Below are 23,319 nucleotides of genomic sequence, written 5' to 3'. Positions count from 1 at the left end.
TCTAAACATTTTGGCCGTAGCTGTTGCCATCTTTGTTTGAGGTTCCTGTGGGTAGAGAGTTCGGGTTTCAGGGTGTGTGCCAGCTATTACAAACCCAGCGGTCCGCCAGGCCTCTGCTTACGCACCATCAGCAACATCATTCGTTGCTGAATGGGAATGCCACATACATATACAGATGTAATATTTATATGGCATATGTCACTAAGTTCTTCAGTCGTTACCCCAGGAATCCACCGGGCACAGCTGCTCTATGCACTGCGTGGCTTAAATTAAAGGTCTATATTTCATGGAAGTTTTATCAAGCTGCAGGGACAGGCTAGGAGAACAGGAGGGCAGACACACCAATGAGAATCTGGTCAGATTTTTAAAATGGAGACCTCAAGCAGATTACACACTGTGGATCTAAAATGATTCTGATGGGGTTTTTTGTTGTTGTCGTTTTGTTTTTAAGCTGTGCTTAAGACAGAACAATGCACTGGGCTTCAGCTATCCTAATGTTATGCATTAGCATTTATTTAGTCTTTTTCTAATCTTACCGGACACTCAAAGGGCTTTAGACTACAAGCCTCATATCATACTGACTGTATAATACACTGATTTTTACCAAGGATGTCAGTAATTGTTATTGTTTGTTGTTCATGAAAACAAATAAAAACTCAAAAAAATAATTAATAAGGGAAAATGTATCTGATTTGCAGAAGCTGGCCATCAGACACCTTAAATCCACTGAAAAGATCAATATTTAGAAGTTCAAGAAAAGGAAAAATGTGTACAGATCTATTACGTGAACCTTGCTGGTTCTCATGCATAAAGAAGATAAAGATGAACCCTTTAACACAGAGCTGACATCATTGTGAAACACTCTGATATTGCAAAGGAAACATTTGCTTTCATGTCCCCCATTTTCTTTGTTTGTTTAAAGAGCCAAGAGCAAGATTTTTTTATTACTGACAGGGAAAATGGTCTCTACTGGTCCACAGTACCTTAAACAAATATTGATAAATGAAATGAACTGATCTGAAGGACACTTGAGATGCTCTGGTCTCGACTTGTTCTGGTCTCGTCTGGTCAACGTGTAGCCTGCAGTTCAGGTAGGCTGAGTTGACATGACTGACTCGGACAGTTGAAGATATTCTGCCTGTTCAGGATGAAAAGCTCTTTGGTGACTTTGCAAGTTCCATTGGCAGGAAGAAGCAGCACCATTTAATTGATGAGATGGGACTTTGGCTTATAAGATTTTCCTCCTCCCGTCACAGAGATCGATGGAGCTGGACGTGAATATTTGCTGTTTGTTGATTAGGTAGTGTCCACCGGTTCATTCTCTGTTGATTATCTGAGCCTGATTCATGGTGGCTGCAGTCTAAACAGAGATCCAGCACCTCCAGCTCTTCTGGGCTGAGACATGATCTCTCTGGTATGTCCTGGAGCCTTTTCTCTATTGGATATGCCTGAAACGCTTCACCTGGGACGATTCCAGGAGACATCGGGGTTAGATGATCAAACCTTCTGCACTGGCTCTGTTTGATGTGGATGAGAAGAGGCTACCAAATGACTGCGGTAGCAGCACCCAAAAAAAAAGCCAATTTCCACAGCTTGCATGCTTTCTGTCGCTGTCTACAGTTCAAGAAAGAAAGCTGCTGTTAGGAAACAGAGACGTTCACACAGACAATCACAGCCCGGTGATCCACAGTGAGATGTTCACATGCAGAGATATAAACATGCAGAACCACAAAGAGACCAGGGTCTGCTGACGGAAAATATCTTGGCTGAACATCTCTGCACCAAATCTGATTATTAGTGTGAGAGTGGGGCTTTGCAGCAGAGACATGCATTTCTCTAGAACTCTCACACATAAACACTGGCATTCAGGAATGCTTTCACACTCTCCTACTTAGTCCAAACCACTTAGGTTTGCAGAAATGGCCCCAGACCGTGTTGGTGTGGGTGGTGTGGTTAGGATGGCTGGTCTTTGCTCTTGCCTTAGCATTACTCCCCACTCCACCCTTCCCTCTGACTCATACGTGTAATGTACACAGTCACCGTGCAGCATGCTTTGCACCTACATATCAGTCAATCTGTATCTCACTGAGTGATTCAGGGTCACACACAGGCACTCTAGTGGTTTTCCACCTTCAAGCTTCCGGTACCCCACCACTCTGAAACATGCAGTTTCACTGACACTGTAAGATCATATCTGTGTTGTCATTTTATTTATTTATGTATTTATTTAGTTTGCAATAGCAGTGAGAGAAGCTGGACATTTTAGCCAGACGTCGAGAACAACTGAAACGACAACTTTAATGATTATTTATACACAGCTTTAGCTTTTTCTTGAACATTTTAAGTACTTATTCATTACTTTTAACTTTTTCATAATGCATCCATAAATTTCAGTCATGTATTGCTTTTTAATCTGCAGTCAAACTGTATAACTTATTATTTAAGGTCTTTTGTGTTTATTCTTCAACATTTAAATGCTTTTATTTGAATTTCAGCTGCCACATCCATTTTTTAGCCAGCTTATTTAAATATCTGTCATGCAGTTTTTGCTGCTCGTTTTCTCTTTCAGTTTCTTTTAAATTTAAATTTTTAACAACCCATATCTTTAAGCCCATCAACAGTTTATACTTTTAGATAACCAAGTCAGCTGATTACTCTTTACATTTCCTAAAAATCTGACTCATTTATAAAGCTTAAATCTTTGGATGCCTTTCTTAGATGATTGCTAAATAGGTTTACCAGCTTCTCACTGTCAGTGTGTACTGTTCAAGTATTAAAGCTGTCATGAATATTTATTCATACCTCAGTTCATAATTTTGAGCCATTGGATTCACATTCTCTTGAACCATTGTAGGTCTCTCTTGCGCATGCATACCTTCACAATCCTAATATCCTGGTCTACATTCAAGAATGACCTCACCTCCCGAGAGCCTCGTCTCAGGTTTCATGCAGAGCAGACCGACTCATTGTCCAACATACACTCCAGACTCTCTCTTTTAGCTCCCATACTCACTTATTTTGCACACAAATGGACTACGAGAGCATGCACAGGACTGAACACGGAGCAAATGTAGTGTTCATTCGCACAGGAGGATAAAACGGATGAAGAAGAATAAGTGAAGGCAAGGTGGGGGTGAGAAGGCGGCAAAAGTCCAAATTTGGAAAGTGAATCCATCACATCGGAGCAAAAGTGATTTTTATTACAAACAGCTGACCTCGAAGCCGTACGGCCGAGTCAGGTCCTGTTTTTCTAAGATAATTTCACGCAGGAGACCACTTTAAAGAATAAAGACGGCCTCTGGGTTCTCGGCCAAAATATGATGTTATTATGTTCAAAACATCAGGTTGGATATCAGGTTGGATAAATACAGGACCAAACCTGAGGCTGAAAGAAGTGCTCTCCACGCGTGTTTTCAGAAGCAGGTTAAAAGCTGACTTCTTTCAGAAAACATCCCAGAGATTCCTTATGGTTTGGGTTAAAGATGGCCACTCCAAATATCGCAACCAAGCATCTGTCTTATTTTAGCTTATTTTACATTCAGCTTCTCAAAAACAGCAACATGATTGGTTTATTCGATGATGAAAAAGAAGGGGTAAATGTCCATCTCATATATTTGATTTTCTCTTGATTAATGGTGCCACAGTTTGCACTAAGATCAAGATGAAATAAATAAAATATAAGTAAATAAAACTTAAAGCATAATTAAATCTACCTTAGATAACATAAAAATATAAATATGCTGAAATAATGTAATAAAAGGGTAAAAAAAATATAACAACTACGCAAAATAAAAACAACCTCATTGGTTGATGTGCTTCTTCTATTGTTACTCCACAGTGAAGTACATCCGTGAGGTTTCTCCACTGTTCAAGAAGCCATCCCTGGTGGCTGACCTGCCGTGGGACGGCGTCCGCCCACAGTCACCCAGCTACAGCGGCAGCGATGACTCAGGGTCGCCCAAACACAGCAGCAGCTCCTCTTCATCCAAAGACAGAAAGGTCATCAGTCTGAAGATGTGCTTCATCTGCAGAAACCTCACCATGCCAGACCTGGAGAACAGGTGTGTGTGTGTGTGAGGGAAATACCTGTGTATGTGGGAGGTTGGGTGTGGTTGGGTGTGTAATCGTTTTCAGTGCCTAACCTCTGTTCATTAGATTGGAATGTTTGTTTTATAAAGAGATAAAAAGCACGACAGACACACTCCTGTGTCTTTGTGAATATTTAAGTGGGCCTGCAATGCTTTTCCTTAGTTTTTGTCATATATTTAGCGAAAGGATTCACCACTGTTCAGATATATATCAACAGCGGCGAATGCTTTCACCAAACATGGCCAAAGTTTCAAATAAGGAGACCTGTGTATATACAGAATGCTCCCAACACTGGCCAACAAGTTCTGTTTTTCTTTGTTGTGCTCCTGGGCCTGGTTAATGTCAAACAGAGGGCATTTCCTTTAGATGGTTATAGAAGGAGCTCAGCTCTCAGCACAGCGGCCTCCATCCACCTGCTCCGTGCGTCTCCGAATGCTTTCTACTCTGTTTGCAAATAGAAGGAAAGTGAAAAGTGAAGAAAAGTTCTAACTATGGATTTGCTGCAGTTTTGGCTGAGCTAATCCTAACACAGGGCTGTTCCATGTAATAAGGCCATTGTTGAGTCAGGTTGGGCAAGTTTAAAAACTAGAAGCCGCCAATATATGCGTGCATGCAGTGCCCCACCCCTGACACTCTTTACTGTATCTACTGAATTGTAAGAAATACATGTGTAAAATTTCAGAATTAGTTCTGATAGCTGTCCTGTAATTATAAACCGTTTTATTTAATTCACATAAAGTATGGTTGGCAATGGGGGAGGTCTTATCAGTAAGAAAAGCTGTAAAATAGGGGAGGGTCTGTGCTGACGGACGTGGGTTACTGACCTGGTAGCCTGGCTGCCCCTGGGTGGGTCCGGGATGGGCGTGAGGTTCTGGGGGCGCTCCGTCTCTGGGCTGGGACCCGGACCGGGCCTCGGGGGCTTGGGTCCTGGTTGGTGTTTTGCCGGGGTTGTGGGCGGGTGGGTGCATGGGGGCCCAGCCCTGGAGCAGGGTGCCGCCGGTGCGTCGAGCCACCTGGGGGGCTCTTCAACTGGTGGGGGAGATTGTCACATCTTGCAGGAGCTTTCCTCTCCTCAGGAACTCTCTCTGCAGGAGGGGGAGATACAGGAGAGGTGGAGGAAGATCTCAGCCTGGGCGTTTACTGTCTTATGTAGTCTGGAAGATGAGTGGATGGTGGGGTGGGTGCAGTTTTCTCTGTGGTGGGGTTGGGTGGACTGTCCCGGGCTCTGTGGGGCCGGGGGGCGCTGCTGCACTGGGCCCCGGTCTGGATGGGCCTGGGCCCCCTTTCCCTGGCGGGTCGCGGAGTATGGGGGTGCCTACTGGGGTCAGCGGGGGAGCTGGCCCCAGGGAGGGGTCACTTGCCCCTCCCTTCCTTCCCTCCCCATCTCCAGCTGCCTCCCTCTTCCCGCTCCACCACAACCACCCACACATGCAGGGCCTTGGAGTAGGGGTATGTCACCAGGGTGCAGAGGAGGCTACCCCCCCCTCTGTCCCCTTCTGGCTGCCTCTGCCTCAATTTTATCCCACAACTTAGACATTCACATTACTCACACTCTCATTACACATACATATAGGATCTTGGGGGTGGGCACGATACACGGAGTCCAAAGTACCATCAGGGTGTACACCTCACCCCTGGCATCGTTGCCCACCTCTCAATTTTAAATACACGTAGACATTGAGGGCTAGCAGGAGGGACTATGCGCTTACCTGCTGCTCTCTGGCAGGTAGCTCCATGCCCTCCTGGGTTTTAAATGCACCTTAGAACACACATGCATCAACACTACAATGAGCGGGTGGAGGGAGGTTTGGAGTCTTCTCTCACCCCCGTTCTCTGCGACCTGCTGGAGCAGGGGGGCTAGGAGGAGGAGTTGGCCGTCCGACTGCGGTCTGGAGTGTGGAGCCTTCCTGCTGCTGCGGAGTCGGGGCGGTCTGCCTCCCCCCACCGCAGGGAAAAGGGAAACACCACCTGGGTCTGGGTGCAGTTCCCCCCTCCAGGGGCGAGGGCACCTAGACCCGGTTTGTAGAGTACGCTTGGGGAGTGTGATCGTGTGTACAACGTCTCTTTATGTCTGTCTCCACGTTGGTTGAGTGTGGAGTAAGTGCATATGAGAGCATGAGGGTGGGAATGGATGTTTGTATCTGTGTGTGCCTGTATGTCTGTGTCTATATGTCAGGTTGGGTGTCAGGTGCCACCTCTCTGGGGACATCTCAGGCCCTCCAAGGTTTGGAGGCCTATCTCCCCCTACCACCACTTCCCCTGCCAGTGGCGGACCCCCTCAGACATCGGTGCGTTGGTGGTTCTTTGTGTCCGGGGATGGGCGTCCAGGTACACACCGGCTCACTCCTTGGCGGCCGCTTATCGGGGCCTGGAGCCTGGGGCTCGCTCGGGCCACTTCGGAGGTGGGGTGCCCCCGGCCTCTCGGCCTGGGGCTCGGTCACTCAGGCGCAGCTGGCTGCCGGCGGAGCTCACGGGCGCGTCACTGCAACTCCCCCTGGCTTCTGCTCCGCGGCTGCTGAGTGAGCCCTCATCTGGGACTCTCCTCAGCTCTTTCTGGGACAGTGGCGCAGCTGCCCCTCTGTTGGTCTTCCTTGGTCTCTTGTGTTCTGGGGGCCTCTGGATGTCTGGAGTTTTGATCTCCTCCACACCTGCTTCACGCCCTGGAGGACGGGGCTGTGGCCCCCCCACACCCTCTAGCAGATTATTACATGAAGGAACCTTTTAAAAAACAAAAAACAAGCGCGTCCATGCTCACAGGTGTACACACGGGTGATCACACCCACAAACTACACCCTTTTTGGCTCCTACCTCAAAGCACACTGTGTTCTGTTGATCTTATGTGCTGCACAATAATGTTTAACATTTAGTATTTACTGTCATATTCCCATATATCATTGTGATGTTGTTTATTCTATTACTCTTGTTCTCTTCTGCTTGCTTTCTTTTTTCTTTCTCAGCAGGTGATCCAGGTGATCGATATATGCATTTTTTTTCTCTGCCCGTTCTGTTGGTTTTTGTCTTTTGCCCTTCTCCCCCGTCCCTCTTCTCAGCTGTTTCTCTTTCCCTCTTTCTTTCTCCCCTTCTTTCCCCCAGTCAAGTCTGTCCCATGTTCAGTAAGTGAAAATAAAATAAACAATAAAAGGTGAATCAAATGGACCATTACGGCAAGGCTGGGATGGTCAATTTGGTAAAGTAAATCCATTGGGCATCTTTCTTTGCCTTTAGACAACAATTCTGATGGCAAAAGAGCCAAACGGGACAGGCAAAAAAAAAAAAAAAAAAAGAAAAGCTGTAAAATTAATGAGTTAAAAGTCCAGAATTTAGTCTTTGATGGGCCAATTATGGCTGCCCAACTGTTTGACAGCAACACTTGGGGATGAAGTTGTCATTATATATGGGTAGGCGTCCTGCAGTGTGCAGCTACTTCAGCGCGGGCTCTGGGATAGCTCGTTAGTTCAGAAAGTTCTCGGACATGGGAACAAGACTTGCACACTGGCTGTTTGTTCTGCATGACTTAGCATCCACCGTATAGTGCCAGTTCTCTGTGTCGCTGCATTCACTATTCATGCTGATGAGAATCTCCCGTGTCTCTCTAGTGCAACGCAACAAAAACTGAGGAGAGACTCTTCCCCGGTGCTGTTCAGCAATTACAATAATAATTATTACCAGAGTTTAATTCCATAAAATTAGCGAAATAAAAAGTGACAAATCAAGTAATGGACTCACCTAATTGTCCAAGAAAGAATGCAGAAGTACAAATGTTTCTCTGTGTTTATCGCGCAATAAATAGGAGAATGGTGGAAAATGTCCAAGTAAAGCAGCACCTGCAGAAAAGGCCTATTCCCTTTAAGCCGGTGGGTTATAGTTTAAAAATTGCACCTTAAAAAACATGCCCAGATTCAGCCGGTTACAGCTGCAAATCTGCAGGGCGAATGAAAAACGTCTGGCTGTTTGGATAACAGACACTTGGGAGAAATTTGAAACACAATGAGCCTTCTTGGCCGCGTCACCAGGTCAGAGTGAGATCTGAAAACTGCCAAAGTAAAACCACACTGAGTCACTCACACTGATGTTATCGTAGCAGTTCTATAAAGCTCTACCACTACAGCTCCAAAGCGTAACACAATGAGTGCTGCGTCCATTTGATTAGTTTGATATTTCAGAAGGACAGACAGGTCTGAGGAAATGGCACACAAGAGAGGCACTGAGGTATATGCACCTGTTACCAAATACTAAAGGGTATTAGCAATGATACAGCAATGATAGCTGATTGATTACAAAAGGATTTTAGAGGTTAATGTAGTATCACCTTTCACTAAACGGAGTCACCAAAATAAGTTAATAAAGCATTAAAAAAAAAAGTCAAATTCACAAGCGATATCTTCCAAAGAGGACTGTTATCTTCATCTGTCATTTATATTTGGTGGCAGCACAAACAGAACAGCGAGAACAAAGCAAAAACAGACATCCCCTTGATTAGGTATGAAAAGGAGGAACTGAGGCGGAGGTGCATTGCAAAGCAGCTTGCACATGTGCAGCTGTGCAGCAACGGTGGGCAGGCTATAAGAAAGTGCCCAACCAATGGGGGATGGCATTGAGATGCACTCATTCTCTGGGATTCCTGCTGATCTGTCACCTTCAGCCACATTATGATTCTGTTCAACGCTGTTTTTTAAGTTTGAACTATTCCTGCCACAAAGGTCTTAGCAGGCAAACATACAGGGGGAAGAATTATAATCTGAGTTTTAACAGTTAGTTTCCATAAAGATGATGCAAATCCTAATTGTTGCTCAGATAAACAGTGAGTCGCCCTTTTGCAAATCGAGTCTGCGGGAATCGATCGAAGCGTGTTTGTGAATATAACTGCTGAGTGGGTGGAATTTTATAGCGAGGAGTGAGCTGGATTTCTGAATCATCAGCTTGAAACACAAAACTAAGGAATGCCAGCTGCAGTTAAAAGCTCTAAACTGCAGCATGCAGCAGTTAAATGATTATTTACTGAGGAAATTAGATTTAACTTCATCATGAATAACCCACTAGAAGGTACTTGGTTTTAGTGGCTACCATCACTTCCTCCATTTCCAAACTGCACTATTCTTTTACGGCTCATTGTTAGGTAATTTTAAAGAAAGTGACCTTTAATCGTTATCATAATTATTGAAGTCTGATCTAGTTGATGATTCCCTTTTCTCTCATCCAGACTGTTAGAGCTCCATTCCCCAGACGGCCAGCACACGGTGGTGCTGCGATGTAAAGACGGCCCCACCGCCAACACCTGGTTCACTGCCATCCACACCAACATTGCCGCCCTGCTGCCACAGACCTTGGCTCACATCAGCGCCTACCTGGGGGCCTCGACCTCAGCCTCCACACACCCCCATCTCAAACACATCGGCTGGCTGGCTGAACAGGTATTTTTACCTGCGTGCTGTACTGTACATGAGTTACTACATTAAAAAAAGACCAAAAAGCCCCAAAACAACGACACACATGACCAGATGACTTTGAGCTGGAAGACAAGCGGAGAAAAAGTTTTCGTTGCCAGGTTTTGTTGCTTAATGGATGAACTGTTTGTTTTGAACCCTCTCTTGCTCTGTCTCTACTGAGGCTTTACTTTCACTTTCTATCACCCTCTCTTTTTGCCCGATGTGCAGCAGCATGGCTCTTTAACAGGGCAGAATTTCCATAGTTACCCCAACTGTTTCACCACCCACCTTTTAGGTACCTGTGAAAAGCTACCAAAGGCCACTGTGTTGGGGGAAAAAAAATACACTGTCACCCGAGCCTTAGTTTTCCTGGGATATTTTTGTATCCAGCAGCAAAATTGCATCAAAGCTTAAGGAGACCCAGTGTAAACACAGATCCACCTCTACGCACTTTGTATTGTAAGTAAATGCACTTATAAAAAAACAGAAGAACATACAATGAATGCGCAAAACACAGACTGCATGAGAGGGTAGACAATAGAGGCATGTAAGGAAGAAGAGGTGCTCATTGCATGATGGGAAGTCCCCCTGCAGTGGGAAACTATGCTAGCATAGCTGAAGGGGTCGTTCAGAGTGACAAGAACCAGTCCAAACTAGAAGATTTATCCAAAAAGAAATCATCCAGAGAGGGTGCCTGTCTCCTAAATCCAAATTGAGAGCTGGGTCCTCAGAAGAGGTACCTAATAGCTGAAGGCTCTGCCTCCTACTCTATGTTTAGAAACTCTAGAAATTCCAAATAAGCCTGCATCCTGAAAGCAAAGTGCTCCACAGGGGTAACATTATGCTGTGAAGTCTTTAAGAGCGTTCAGGACTTTTTATGCAAGGATCAAAAATGTAATTTAAATTCTGGAATTAACAGGAAGCCAATCTAACTGAAATATTTTTGTATTCATCATCAGTATGTCTACATGGTAGAAAGTGGAAATCCAGGGTATTATTAGTACTGATGAATAGAGTTGAAGCACAAGCTGCCCTCAAGAGGAAATTGCATCTGTGGTTTTCTTTGTTGCTCGTATGTCACTAAACAAACCTGACGCTCAGACGTGGAGGCTGGCACTTCTGTATGTGAAGCATATTAGCCTCAGTCCTAACCTCTCCACGTGGCCTCTGAAAGCAGGGCTATACTTTTATCGCACACAGGAACAGTGACTTCACTTTGAAGTGTCTAGTTCTGTATATTTTGACCAGGCTGGAACAGGAAGCACAGATAGAAGTTTCCCTTGTTACGTTATATCCTGCAGAGCCCACCTCTGCACCGCAGACACACTCTGTGTTTTAGTGTTGCTGCTTTTCACTGAAAAAACTCCAGTCTCGCAGTAATGACTCGGATGAACACATTGCCCTATTTTTACCACGTAGCTAGAAGAAAAATCAGGTCAGGTTGTCACGATGACCTGATTAACTCCTCTGCTACACCTGTACTCTGTAAAAACTACATCATTACATTAGCAAACTGCACCACAGCATCCATATCCTGTCAGACTACACCCCCTGTTATACTCTACGGCAGCACGGTGATGTAATGGCTGTAGCACTGTTGCCTCACAGCAAGAGGTTCCTGATTTGAACCCTGACTGGTGTAATTGATCTAATTGGCCAGATTTTTATCTACAGAAGCATCATGAAACCTTTTCTCCCTTCATAATTAACATGATTAAAATTTATCAACCAAAGCCTGCTTTGTTTTATAATCTGTTCACCCATACCTGTGTAAACAGCAGGATTGGAGAAAAGTCAGTGGAAGTGAAAAACAAAAAATGTCGGCTCTACCATCTCTACTCATCATCATCATCATCAACTTTATTTATAAAGCACTTTAAAACAACCACAGCTGACACAAAGTGCTGTACATTGGAACTGTAAAATAAAATTACATGAGATATAAATAAAAACCAAATAAAAGAAGAGTGAAATCATTAATTAAATAACTACTGCATTAAAAAAAGAAACTAAGTCTCACTGAGGTTAAAAGCCAAGGAATAAAAGTGGGTTTTAAGACGTGATTTAAAAGTGGACAGTGAAGGGGCCTCTCTAACGTGAATGGGCAAATTATTCCATAATTTTGGAGCCACAATAGAGAAGGCCCCGTCCCCTCTGAGCTTCCTCCTGGATCTCGGTACCTCCAGGAGCAGCTGGTCAGCTGACCTGAGAGACCGACAGGGTATGTGGGGATGAAGAAGCTCAGAGAGGTAAGGCGGGGCAAGACTGTGAAGGCATTTAAAAACAAACATAAGAATTTTAAAATTAACTCTAAAAGACACAGGCAGCCAGTGCAGAGAGGCTAGCACGGGGGTTATACGCTCTCTTTTTCGAGTTCCTGTTGAACCAGCTGCAGACGTGAGAGCAACGACTGACTGACCCCCACATAAAGTGAGTTACAGTAGTCCAGGCGGGAAGAAATAAAAGCATGGATCACTGTTTCAAGGTGCTGCCTCGAAAGAAAAGATTTTACTCTTGCCAGTCGCCTTAAATGATAAAAACTGGACTTCACCACTGCTCTGATTAGGTTGTCCAATTTAAAATCACTGTCCAACTTAAAACCAAGGTCAGTAACAACAGGTTTAAAATAGACTTCCAGGGGTCCTAAAACAACAGAGGAGGACTCACAGGGACCACTGGGTCCAAACACCAACAGCTCTGTTTTCTTTTCATTAAAATTTAAAAAGTTTAGAGCCAACCAAGCTTTAATGTCATCTAGGCATGTCAAGAGAGGTTTTATGGAGATGCCATCCCTGTGCTTTAGTGGCAAATAAATTTGGCAGTCATCGGCATAACAATGAAATGAGATCCGATGCCTTCTAAGGATAGAACCCAGAGACAATGGATACAGTGAAAAGAGCAGTGGCCCTAAAATTGAGCCCTGTGGGACGCCGCATGACAGAGGAGCAGAAGACGGTTCATAACCGAGAAGGCTGACAGAGAAAGTTCTATCTGACAAATAAGACCTAAACCAATTAAGTGCAGTGCCACCAATATCCACTACATCATGTAATCGAGAAATTAGAATATTGTGGTCTACGGTGTCAAAGGCAGCAGTTAGCTCAAGCAAGACAAGAACAACATGGTTACCAGAATCACATGCCAGAAGGATGTCATTCAAAACCCTTAATAATGCAGATTCTGTGCTGTGAAGGGTTTTAAAACCTGATTGAAAAACCTCAAAGATTCCATTTTCATCTAGAAAATCTTTCAGTTGACTAAAAACAATTTTCTCTAAAACCTTGGAGACTAAAGGCAGCTTGGAAATAGGCCTATAGTTCGCTAAAACTGTGTGATCAAGGCCAGGTTTCTTAAGCAGTACTCAACGTTCTTCTTCAGGTCCAGCTAGAAGGTGGACGCCAGCAGTTTAGACCAGTGGTCATGGCGCTGACCGAGAAGGACATCCTGCTATTTGAATCGGTGCCGTGGAGCCGAGAGTCCTGGTCCATGCCTGTGCTCACACACCCGCTGCTCGCCACCAGGTAAACACACCAGCAGTTACATTCAGTCTTTATTCACATCTTTACTGACAGCTCTGCTTTCAGATTTTTAGTTTTGTGACATTTTTTTCTTTGTCATATTTTATCAGATGTTTCAGGTTTTTAAAAGTCTTAAATCCTTAAAAAGAGCTTTATGCCATTGACAGTAATAAGTATATATATGCTCTGTAATGTATTATATATAATAAATAAACCTTTGTTATCATACGATTTTGGTAAAATTGGTTTAAAAAAAATTGTTTTTGAAAAGAGTCTGGCTGCTGAACAGAAACATTTATGATATTTAACCTCCGAGGACCTGGCGTCCACATATGGGGACATCACATTTTGGGTTGTCTAGACCAAAGCACCAAATTTTGCTCTACAACGGCCTGATGTCCACTTACGAGGATGTTATACTGCCACTGTTCTATCGAAATTTAAAACGAATGTCCACACGTGTGGATTTTTTTTTTTTTTTTTTTTTAGAAACAAAAATCAGGTAAAAATCAGGTTTTTACCTTCATCAGGTCCTAATCAGCCCAAATAGCAAAGAGAAATTGAAAGTGCATGCCGTGAAAGACTTCGGGTCTTAGGAGGTTAAAGGTCCTTACATTCTGTTTGTTATTACATTTGTATTCGTAAAGTGGGTTTCATTTTCACTTTCATTGTGCAGATGTTTCTGCTTTTGCTAAAAATGAGAACTGTTGGCCTTTGAGCCTGAGCGTGAGTAAATATTCAACAGCAGATCAGCTGAGTGTCAAAAGAAACTTTCCTGGAACTGCTGACGAGCTGTAATTTTTGTGGTAAGTACCTGGAAATTTCTAGTTGCCGGCATCAAAGGAACTCCTCTCAACAGCAGCAACTAATCTTTTCCAAATCTCTACCGATGGGAGGGGGCAGTGACCCACAGAAACATCATAGATATGTTAACTGGAAGAACGGCAGGTTGGAAGAAAGCAGAATTATCTTTGATTGCAATTACAGCAGAATACATTGTGCCTTTTTTCTTTATAATCAGGAACTGCAACGTAATGACGTTAATGCTGCATTTAGTTGGGTTAAACGGACAAACACAGGCCTGACATGTTGGGAGACAAGCTGAAGATTTTTGCATGCTCTTGCAACATTACAGATATTGTGGTTTCCACATGTTGACCAGAAGAAGAAGTATATAGCACAGGGATGAGTTGGAGAATCATTAAATATGTAGTTTGGGTTATGGGGAAGTAAAATGAACCCTCCTCTGTCTTTCTTCCTTCAATAATGTTCTCTTTGCCTGTATCGTCATGTCTCCCCAGACTGGTTCACTCAGGCAGCGCCCGCAGTTCTCCCGCCCAGGGTTCAGACCTGGTGTTTGCCACTCGGACTGGAACGGGCCGGGGCATCGAGTCCCACATCTTCCGAGTGGAGACCCACTGGGATCTGTCATCATGGACGCGAGCCCTCGTGCAGGGGACGCACACGGCCGCTGAGATCATCAAAGAAGTCTCCATTGGTGAGTGGGTGTCATTTATAGTCTTTAGTTTGGAGATCATGAGCAAAGCTGAAAACACATCAAGCAAAACTCACAAGCTGTGGCCCACACCAACTGTGAGCATAACAGTTTTAGGGTCTGAATGATTGCCTGTTTTGTTTTTCTTAACATCCACTTGCTATTTTAAATAATTAGCTCACAGTTTCAGGTGCAGCTGAATTAAGTGCTTCATGGAAACCTAAATGTGTCGTCATAACTGGCATTAAGATAAGTGTGAACCTGCAGCCACCATCTTAGCATGTAGCAGAAAGAGACGCCCACACGATAAAGTACTGACAGGGGTATCTGAGGTCAGGTGTGCTAGCAGTATCTGCAGCTTTAAATGCTAACTCTGCTAGCAGCAATGGCTGATGAATAACAGGTGACGCACTGCTGTAACAGGTGGCAATATAATACAATCACAATAGTCTCTTGAAAATACTCTATTGATAATATAAAATTAGTTTGGCTTTCTGATTCATTTACCGCACGGTCAGCCTAAATGGTTATAAAAAAAAATCATAGGCCACTTTGTTAGGTACAAGTGTACATCACAGCTTTTTGACATGTGGATATGGCCAAGACCTGCTGAAGCTCAAACTGAGCATCAGACTGGAGAAGAGGGAGAGAAACTGCTGATCAACTGGATCGTGACCTCCACATGTCATGCTGTCGTGACACAGTCATGTCATATGGACCAAAACCTCTGCGTTCTTAACCTCCTAAAACCCGAACTCTTTCATGGCATGCATTTTTAATTTCTCTTTGCTATTTTGATTTATTCTTTAGTATTTGGTGTCTGAACACAGCAGCATTTTTCCTGAGTACAAAAACAAAATGAGAAACAACAATTGTGCCCCTTTGAGCACTGTGGCTCATTTGAAAGAGCAAAACTTAGTAGTGTGGTCCAGACCAGCAGTCGCCAACATTTTTTGTGCTACGGAGCGGTTTATGTCTGACAATATTTTCACGGACCGTCTCGCGGATAAATACAACAAAATAAAACCAGTACCAAAAAAAAAGAACATTTAATTACAACACACGTGAAAAGACCCAGGTGACCCAAGTCACCTGGGTCTTTTCTGACAGTGTATCTTATTCCAAGTTTACAATAGGTTGATGGTTTTGTGCCCACAGGAGGCACTTTATTATTCTGTACAAACACAGTGGATTACGTCACTGTGGCATGTGTACGTGTTTCGATGTGTGTGCTCTGTGTTGGTACACACATGTTAGCAGAAGCGTGTTGTAAGCAGACCTTGAACCAGAGGATGTGGGTTCACCTTTACCTCCTTCCAAGTAAATGTTAAGTGGAAATCAAGAAATATTAGTCAGTGAACTAAACAGTCTATGCCACTTGAAGAAGAGCAATAGAATAAAGAGATAAAATATTTCCTGTCTATAGGCCTGTGTACTTTGGACTGTGACAGGAAGCTTCTGACAGCAGCTGACTCACAACAGTGTGCCATCGCTCAGAAAGAGCAGCTCTGTGTAGGAAAGGCAGAAATGGGAGGCAGCAAAGGGGAATGTTTCCACTCTGTGCAGAACAATAGTTGGCTGCCGGAACAGCACTGGAAAGCCTCAGCCTTTTTTTTTTCCTATTCTCCTTCCCTGTCCCGCTGCTACACAAACACACAGTTGTGCGGAAACATTTGGGCCATTCAGGTTACAGTAATGCGCATGGAAATGCTTTCAGATCAGATGACCTCACGGTCACGTTGCGGCAGGCTGCCTGGATTTTTATATAAAACACAAACTTGTCTTTGGACTGCAACTGTTAATCAGCACTGTTATTGTAAGAGTGGATTTGTTACAATAATAAATCTGACTTCATACTCAGTTTGATACAAAAGCTCGATGTTCATTTATGTGTAAACAAATCAGTTTCAGTTGTTTATCACTCTTTGTGTTTTCCTTAAATATTTTACTGCATTAAACTTTTTGATTTGTTGTGTTTTGAAAAGTTTAATGAAAAAAATTCATTTGAACATAGAACTGTTTAGTTTTAGAAAACTTCACATAATTGAGAAACTGGGAAAGTAATAATAGAATGAAAAACATTTTAGTTTCAGCCCAACGTTTTCCAGAACCAGCCTCTGCACATCGGCACTGTTACACTTCTCCCTGTGACTCACCTGTGCACTAGTTTTTCTTGAGCGCTTTCCCCTGTCGCCCTCTCCGCTAGGTTGCACATTGAACAGACAGGAAGTTAGGCTGACTCTACACTATGAAAAAGGCTTCACTGTGACGAGGGAGCCAGCCGACCCGAGCGGGGGGGCTGTGCTGTACAGATACCCCTACGAGAAGCTTAAAATGTCTGCCGATGATGGAATACGCAACCTGTACCTTGACTTCGGAGGTCCAGAGGGAGAAATGGTAAATTGTAGTAAAGCAACTTGTCAGTTTATGAATGTATTGTGAGTGGAAAATCTTTTTAAACCTAAGAATGTCAAAAATATTCCTAAATCTCAGTTTTATTAAAACTTTTGCGTCATGCTGAAATATTTATGTACCAAATATACCATGTGTGTATATAAGAGATGGTCGTAGCTGCCATGTCGTCTCCGGTTAGTTTCTGAAGTCTGTTCTAAATCCACAACATTTCTGCTGTTTTGATTGTGACAAGCACTGTTTCCTCTAAGCTGAGCGCGCTGAGTGCTGACACAGTCTCCCCACACAGATAATCTGCGCTGTGCACAAAAAAAAAGTCCAGCCTGAATTGGAATTAAAGTAAGACTGTGTCAGCAGTGCACGATTGCTCACGCGCTCAGCTTAGAGGGAACAGTGGTGAGAAGGCAGGCGGGTCCAACCAATGACTTGTCTATCACAAGTGGTTAGCCAACTTTTGACCAATATTTAAATAACTGAATTTAATAGTTTAAAAAAATGACCCAAAGCACGTGACTGAGTCCATAAAGTCCTCAGCAAGATTGCTGTTTTCCGTAGACTTCAGTAGGATTGAAAGTGTGTTTGCAGCCCCTGCTATCGCCATCTGGTGGCTTTCAGGTAGAATGCAGGTTTAGGACTGGCTTCATTTTTTCAACACAGAATCTCCATCAATGTTTTTTTACCGTCTGCGTGTTGAAACGCTAAACCAGCCGAAATCATGTTGAGTTTTTCATTATGGGGAAAAAAGAGAAAAGAATGTCAACAAGAAGGCGAACTGAAGCTAATGGTACATGAATAATTACAGTTCATTTATCATAAAGATGTGAAAGCTCACTTACCCGTGCATTACAAACAGTAATTTACATTACAGCAGTCAAACTGACCGGAAGCCCACTTGCATATTTTAGTTTTCCGTCTACCAACTAGCCTGAGAGAGCTGGTATGCCTAAAGAACCTCCACCACATAGCTGTTCCAGCTGTGCCACACAGTATGCAGTAGTGGATAGTGTGCCGTTAATTCTGTTTTTCAATTGTATTATGATGTCAGACTTTTTGAGATACTGTCACTGGTTGTAACATATTGTGATTACGATTTTATTTATTTATTGTGGACTACATTCCTTAGATTAAGAAATTACATTTCCATCCACAGAAGGCAAGTCAAAGTGCAAATAAAGATCAGTAAAATTAAATAATATGAAATAAAATTAAGGTAAAATGCAACCTGTCAGGGATCTGTAGAACAGGAATAAAGATATTTCTGGTCAGTGTTATACAGTAAAATACTAAAATGTATTTTTTTAACTGGAAAACTGTTTCTATTCAGCCCATTTCATTAAAGCTGGAATATTTTCCATTTTCCATAAAAGTGTTGAGGAACAAATAAAACAATAATCTGCATTTGAATAAGGGAATATCTTGGATATCTTGAATTTTTCTTTTCTTCAACTTCCTCCCTCCCTCCACCCTACAGGTGTTTGATCTCCACTCGGGTCCAAAGCCAGTGGTGTTCGTCCTGCACTCCTTCCTGTCAGCCAAACTCACTCGCATGGGTCTTCTGACGTGAAGCCTGCCAAATGCTGACAGCGTGGATGAGAGGATTCTTTTTTCTTTCTCGTTTTCATTTCTTTTTAATATCTTGTTCGTTTTTCCAACTTGTCCGCTCACAGCTGAAGTCAGGCCTGGCGTGGTGCTGCAGGGGGAACCTTAACCCAAGGAGGTGCTTTGTCTGATTGTCTCAAAAATGTGCCTTCTCTTCCAGCTTCTCCTCGGCCCCTTGTGGTCAGCTGCGTTGCGAGGCGAGGTACAAGGAAGGGGCACTTTGTTTTAAGTCACGAGGTGAAGGGAGACTGTTTTCACAGAAAACAAAAAGTGTGTACATATATATAGCAGTTAACAGTCTCATAACATTCCACGTGATTGTGGGGCTTTTTCTTTTTAAATATATTTCATTATAAATATCCGATGAGATGTTGATGCAGCCGATGTGCTTATGAGATTGCAGCACTTGTGCGCTCTAAGAAACGTGTTAGTGAAGTGCATCGAACTAAAGGAAGGCTTTTTTAACTGACCAAGCGCAGATTGGTAAACGCTCCCAGTTTTTACTCTGCCTATCATTCCACGACAGCCTTCCGGTGTATTTTGGGCTCTTTTTAAAGCGTGCGTGTTTGTCTTTGTGAGAGGAAGACGCTGCTTTAGAGTCGTGATGCAGTTACCCGAGCGGAGGTTGTGCGCGTGAAAGATTTCTGCGGACGAGTGTGTCTTTCCTCGCTGCACGCTGCCGTTGGCTTGATAGTGTGCCTCATAGTTTTAGCACATTATCCCAAACTACTGTTGTAATCAGGATCACCAACTGTGCCTTGTTACTTGTAGTCAGAGACACTCTTTATAGTGTTCCCTTTTTTTTTAAATTCACACAATAAGAGAATTTTACGCTTCAGTCATGCACAAGCAATAGTATTACTCTTATAGTGTAAACAATGTTACGATTTTTTTAGTGTGTATCTCCTGAAAGCATGACTTCCTGATGTTTATATATGACGATTATATATGACATGACCGTGCGTTACCTCCCCCACCCGCGACTCAGACACCTACACTACCACATCGTCTCATCTCATTCTGCTTCGCTTGTGATTACACCTCTCTGGTTGCCATGCCCACATCAGCATTTGTGTGGTCAAATACCTTTTAACAGGAGCGTCACATGACAGTGAGCTGACAGTGAACTGACAGTGAATGTTAAAACTGCCTCACCTCCTAAAACAAAAACAAAAAACAGATTCAGGAAAGTTGTAATATCTTATTTCTGGGTGATTGAATGTTCAAAGATCAGTGTTCCTCTGGAGTACCATGAATGGCCGAGTTTACCCAACAAGTTCTACAGTGAATTTTTCTCATTTTAAGCACCCAAAGTGAAAAATATTAAACCTTAACAGAAGTTTAAAAAAAGTCTCTCATATTAGGTGGACCTGTTGCGCTCGCTTCCAGCTCTTTATTTGTCCTCTAGCACAGCTCAGTTTAGGAATTATTGTCTCATAAACCTGTGATCCCAGTTTGAACCTAAAGCAGAGAGCAGTTTGAAGTCTCAGCCAAATTATGTGAAAATCTTTATTTTTTGCCTTGAAGTCAGATTATTATTAAACTAAAAGTTCGGCACTCTGTTTGGTCAAGTTAATGAGCACAGAGGAAATGATGGGTCCAAGAATAGAAAGTGTCAGTCCTTCCTCAGCTTCCTTGTTTGCTCGAAATAATCAGCCAGCTTAATGACTCATTCTGTAAAAACAGTTTCTTCATTTAACAAATATTGTGACTCTGCTGCCAAAGACCAACAAAGCCGACAAACGTCATTTCGATATTTCCAGTTTATCAGACTGACAGACTTCGTGTTAAGCAGCCAGGTGCACATGTGGTGACCACATTTAAATTTCATTTTCACTCACTCATGGGTTGAGTTCAAGGAACAAAAAAAAAAACAGGATGCAAGGTTAAGAAAAGAGTATATGTACACATGTAAAAAGCTCTAGTTTGATATTCACCTAACAGAAACCTTCTGCTATAACCTGCTGCAGATGTTTGTCCTCCCCACTCTTTTTTTTTTTTCCAGATTAGATTTGATTGAGAGTTATGATTCTCAAACTTAAGCCCCCCCCTCAGCAACCTTTCAGAAATCAACCAATCAGAATAAAGTTAGCCTTTACTGAAAGGGTGGTGGTGTCTTTTAAGGGCCTGTGGCTAAAATTATACATTTAAAGCAGATCAAGACTCATCTGAGGGTCTAGTAGATAAATTATCTTTTTTTTAAACTGTAAATCAAGCAGAGCTACTCTTGTGGAGTCCCAGAATAAAAATATCGAGTTGGAAAAGAGCAGCAGGTGTTCCCTTTAACATCAACAATACTGATTATAATGCAAAGTTAGCACAGGGAAAAAGAATGCCAGCCATTCATTCTTGTTCATCCCTCCGATGTGCTAAAATTGTGTTAAATGTTGAGAAATGATGAGCGCTTGTAAGTCGTATTGGTCACTCGCAGCAGTGTTGGTGTTCATGTAGTCAGTGTGCTGACAGACACAATGTGATGCACGTGATATTTAACTGACTGAACCAGATTTTTTTTTTTTTTTTTCCCAATATATGCAAGTTGACCCTTCTTCCCCCTTCAGTTCATTTTGCCTGCGTTGGCTGGTTAATGAGTTCAACGTGACTGTAATAAACACATTTTAATCACTGTCAGCTTATTCATGGTACATGTAGCTAAAGTTACCCTTCAGTAGAGCCTCTGTCTGAGGTCCAAAAGAACACAATGTGCCATTGTGCGCACTGACTGCAACATAGGAAAACAAGATAACCCCGGTTCTCTGATACGGAGCACAGTCACCCGCCTGAATGACCTCTGTCCCATTTGGGACATCGTGTCCTTGTGATGCTTTTTTCTTTTTCTTTTAATGAATGTGAAAATTCATCACAGTACACTCACTTCCTGTTTAGCGATTTAAGCCTTTTCAAGCTACAGTTAATGTTGGCTGTATTACAGCTGAAGTAAGCTTTGCTTCTCTTAAAACGTTACAGTTTGAGCTATGCTCAGCCTGGCATGAAGTCAGTTTCTGCAACATTTGAAGCAGTAGTGAAAGGGATACGCTTTTACACCACACTTTTGCTTTCTTGTCACTCTAACTGCTCCTACCTGATCTGATTATGTGAAGTTTAAGAAGCTTCGAGGCCGTCCTGTTCCTCTCTGAGCTTGATGCACTAACCTGTCAAACCCCTTTTAAACCTGTGAATGTACACCTTTTATCTCCTTCCTCTCTTTGTTCTCAAATCGTGGCTGTTCTGTCTATGCAACGCTTCAAAGAAGGGGTTTGTGGAACCAAAGGTATTATCTGTGGCAGCTTGCGTCCAACACAATCATGAAACTGAAAAGTCGCGAGGATAAATGCTGCTGCGACAACCTGTCATATGCAGAGTATTTTAGATTTCCTTCCAAGAGACGGTATACAATGTATGATAACAATGTAGTAATCTCAAATGTACATACCTACCAATAAAACTGTTGTAAGTTACAGAAACCAAGGTGTTGTTTTTCAGTGGTTTTCTGTGTGACTTGTGGCCCACAGCTCAGTCAGATGAACCAGAGCATCTTTGTGTTTATGATAACTGAACCTTTTTAATACTAAACACGCTATAAACATTTTTTTTGTTTCCATTCTAGTGAACTTTGACTAGACATCCAGATATTAGTGGCAGGTTAGTCTGAATGGCACAATTACATTGACTGGCTGGACTTTTGGACAGTTACTGATTACTTTTAGTACTTTTTTCAATACTTTTTTTTCCTTTATCATTTATTTATTATTTATAATGTGTTATTTATAATTTTTCAAAATTGCTGCTCAAAGAAGTACCCATAGATCTTTCAACGTGTTTGTGGAGGAAAAGCGTCAGGAAGATTTTTGGTGGGGGTCATAATTCGGTGCGTCTGTCAGGGATGACTGTGGATCAGGTGGAAGATCAACTGAAGGCCGGTGCATCGATTCCTGACTCCTCCAGGCTGCTTGCTGAAAAGCATCTTTGGGTAAGACACTGAAGCCCGAGTTGCCCCTGATGCATCCATCAGAGTGTGAGTGAACATTACACTCAAAATCCAATTTTATATTGCTGTGTTCTGGGTTTATATAATACAGTCACAATATATGTACAGATTAAAACACACCACACACAAACATAATTTAACTATCCCATAATTTTTTTTTCTCGCATGGTTCAGTTGGGTACTCTACAACGTTCCCAAATACTTGATTTCACATGAGCGCAGTGTTTCTCCAACTACTCCTGCCTTTAAAGAAAGGCTTGTGGCTGTGGCCGCTAGGTGGCAGTAGTTGCAGGCCATTGAACATTTGCTAAGGTCCCTGACGTTTGTCAAGTTTATTAGTTTAGCTACAAAACCGGAAGTTGTTTTCCAAGTTAAATGGTCTCTATAGTCTCGGAAAAATATTACATTTATATATAAATGTAATTCTGAGAATATAATAACCTTGGTGTATTATTAATTCATGTGGTGACTACATGTTTGCTGATTTTTATTTGTTTATTTATTTTTTTTACGGCACGGCCCTTTGGAAGTCTTCGCCGGAAGCTGTCACGTATGAGCTCCCCTGTTCAGTGTTGCCAACTTAGCGACTTTGTCGCTATATTTAGCGAGTTTTCAGACCCCTTAGCGACTTTTTTTCTAAAAAAAAAAAAAAAAGTCGCTAAAAAACGACGTGAAAGCGCGTATCACTTTTACTCTCAACAAGCAGCGGGTGCTGTAACGCAGTCAGTTCTTCTTTTACTCTTTTACTCTTATGCTGTTTTGTGGATCACAAGGTTTAAAACTACTTATAAA

General features: G+C 42.7%; 1 protein-coding gene across 1 annotated transcript in view; it reads left to right on the top strand.

Annotated features, from left to right (window-relative positions):
- The window catches only part of sntb2 (syntrophin, beta 2), a 34,071-nt gene extending 12,905 nt beyond the window's left edge, over positions 1 to 21,166 (top strand). The window contains exons 2-7 of the mRNA XM_085464780.1: positions 3,839 to 4,061; positions 9,290 to 9,500; positions 12,894 to 13,036; positions 14,335 to 14,531; positions 16,735 to 16,925; positions 18,412 to 21,166. Coding sequence (XP_085320906.1) covers positions 3,839 to 4,061; positions 9,290 to 9,500; positions 12,894 to 13,036; positions 14,335 to 14,531; positions 16,735 to 16,925; positions 18,412 to 18,504 — 1,058 coding nt within the window. The 3' untranslated portion in view covers positions 18,505 to 21,166. The remainder of the gene's footprint in view (positions 1 to 3,838; positions 4,062 to 9,289; positions 9,501 to 12,893; positions 13,037 to 14,334; positions 14,532 to 16,734; positions 16,926 to 18,411) is intronic.
- The last annotated feature ends 2,153 nt before the right edge of the window (positions 21,167 to 23,319 follow it).

Source organism: Copadichromis virginalis, linkage group LG7 (genome assembly GCF_057382275.1).
Source record: "Copadichromis virginalis isolate Kocher_CV1m ecotype Utaka linkage group LG7, C_Virginalis_male_GT1.1, whole genome shotgun sequence".
Taxonomy (NCBI): Eukaryota; Metazoa; Chordata; class Actinopteri; order Cichliformes; family Cichlidae; genus Copadichromis; species Copadichromis virginalis.
This window is presented reverse-complemented; position numbering and strand designations above follow the sequence as displayed.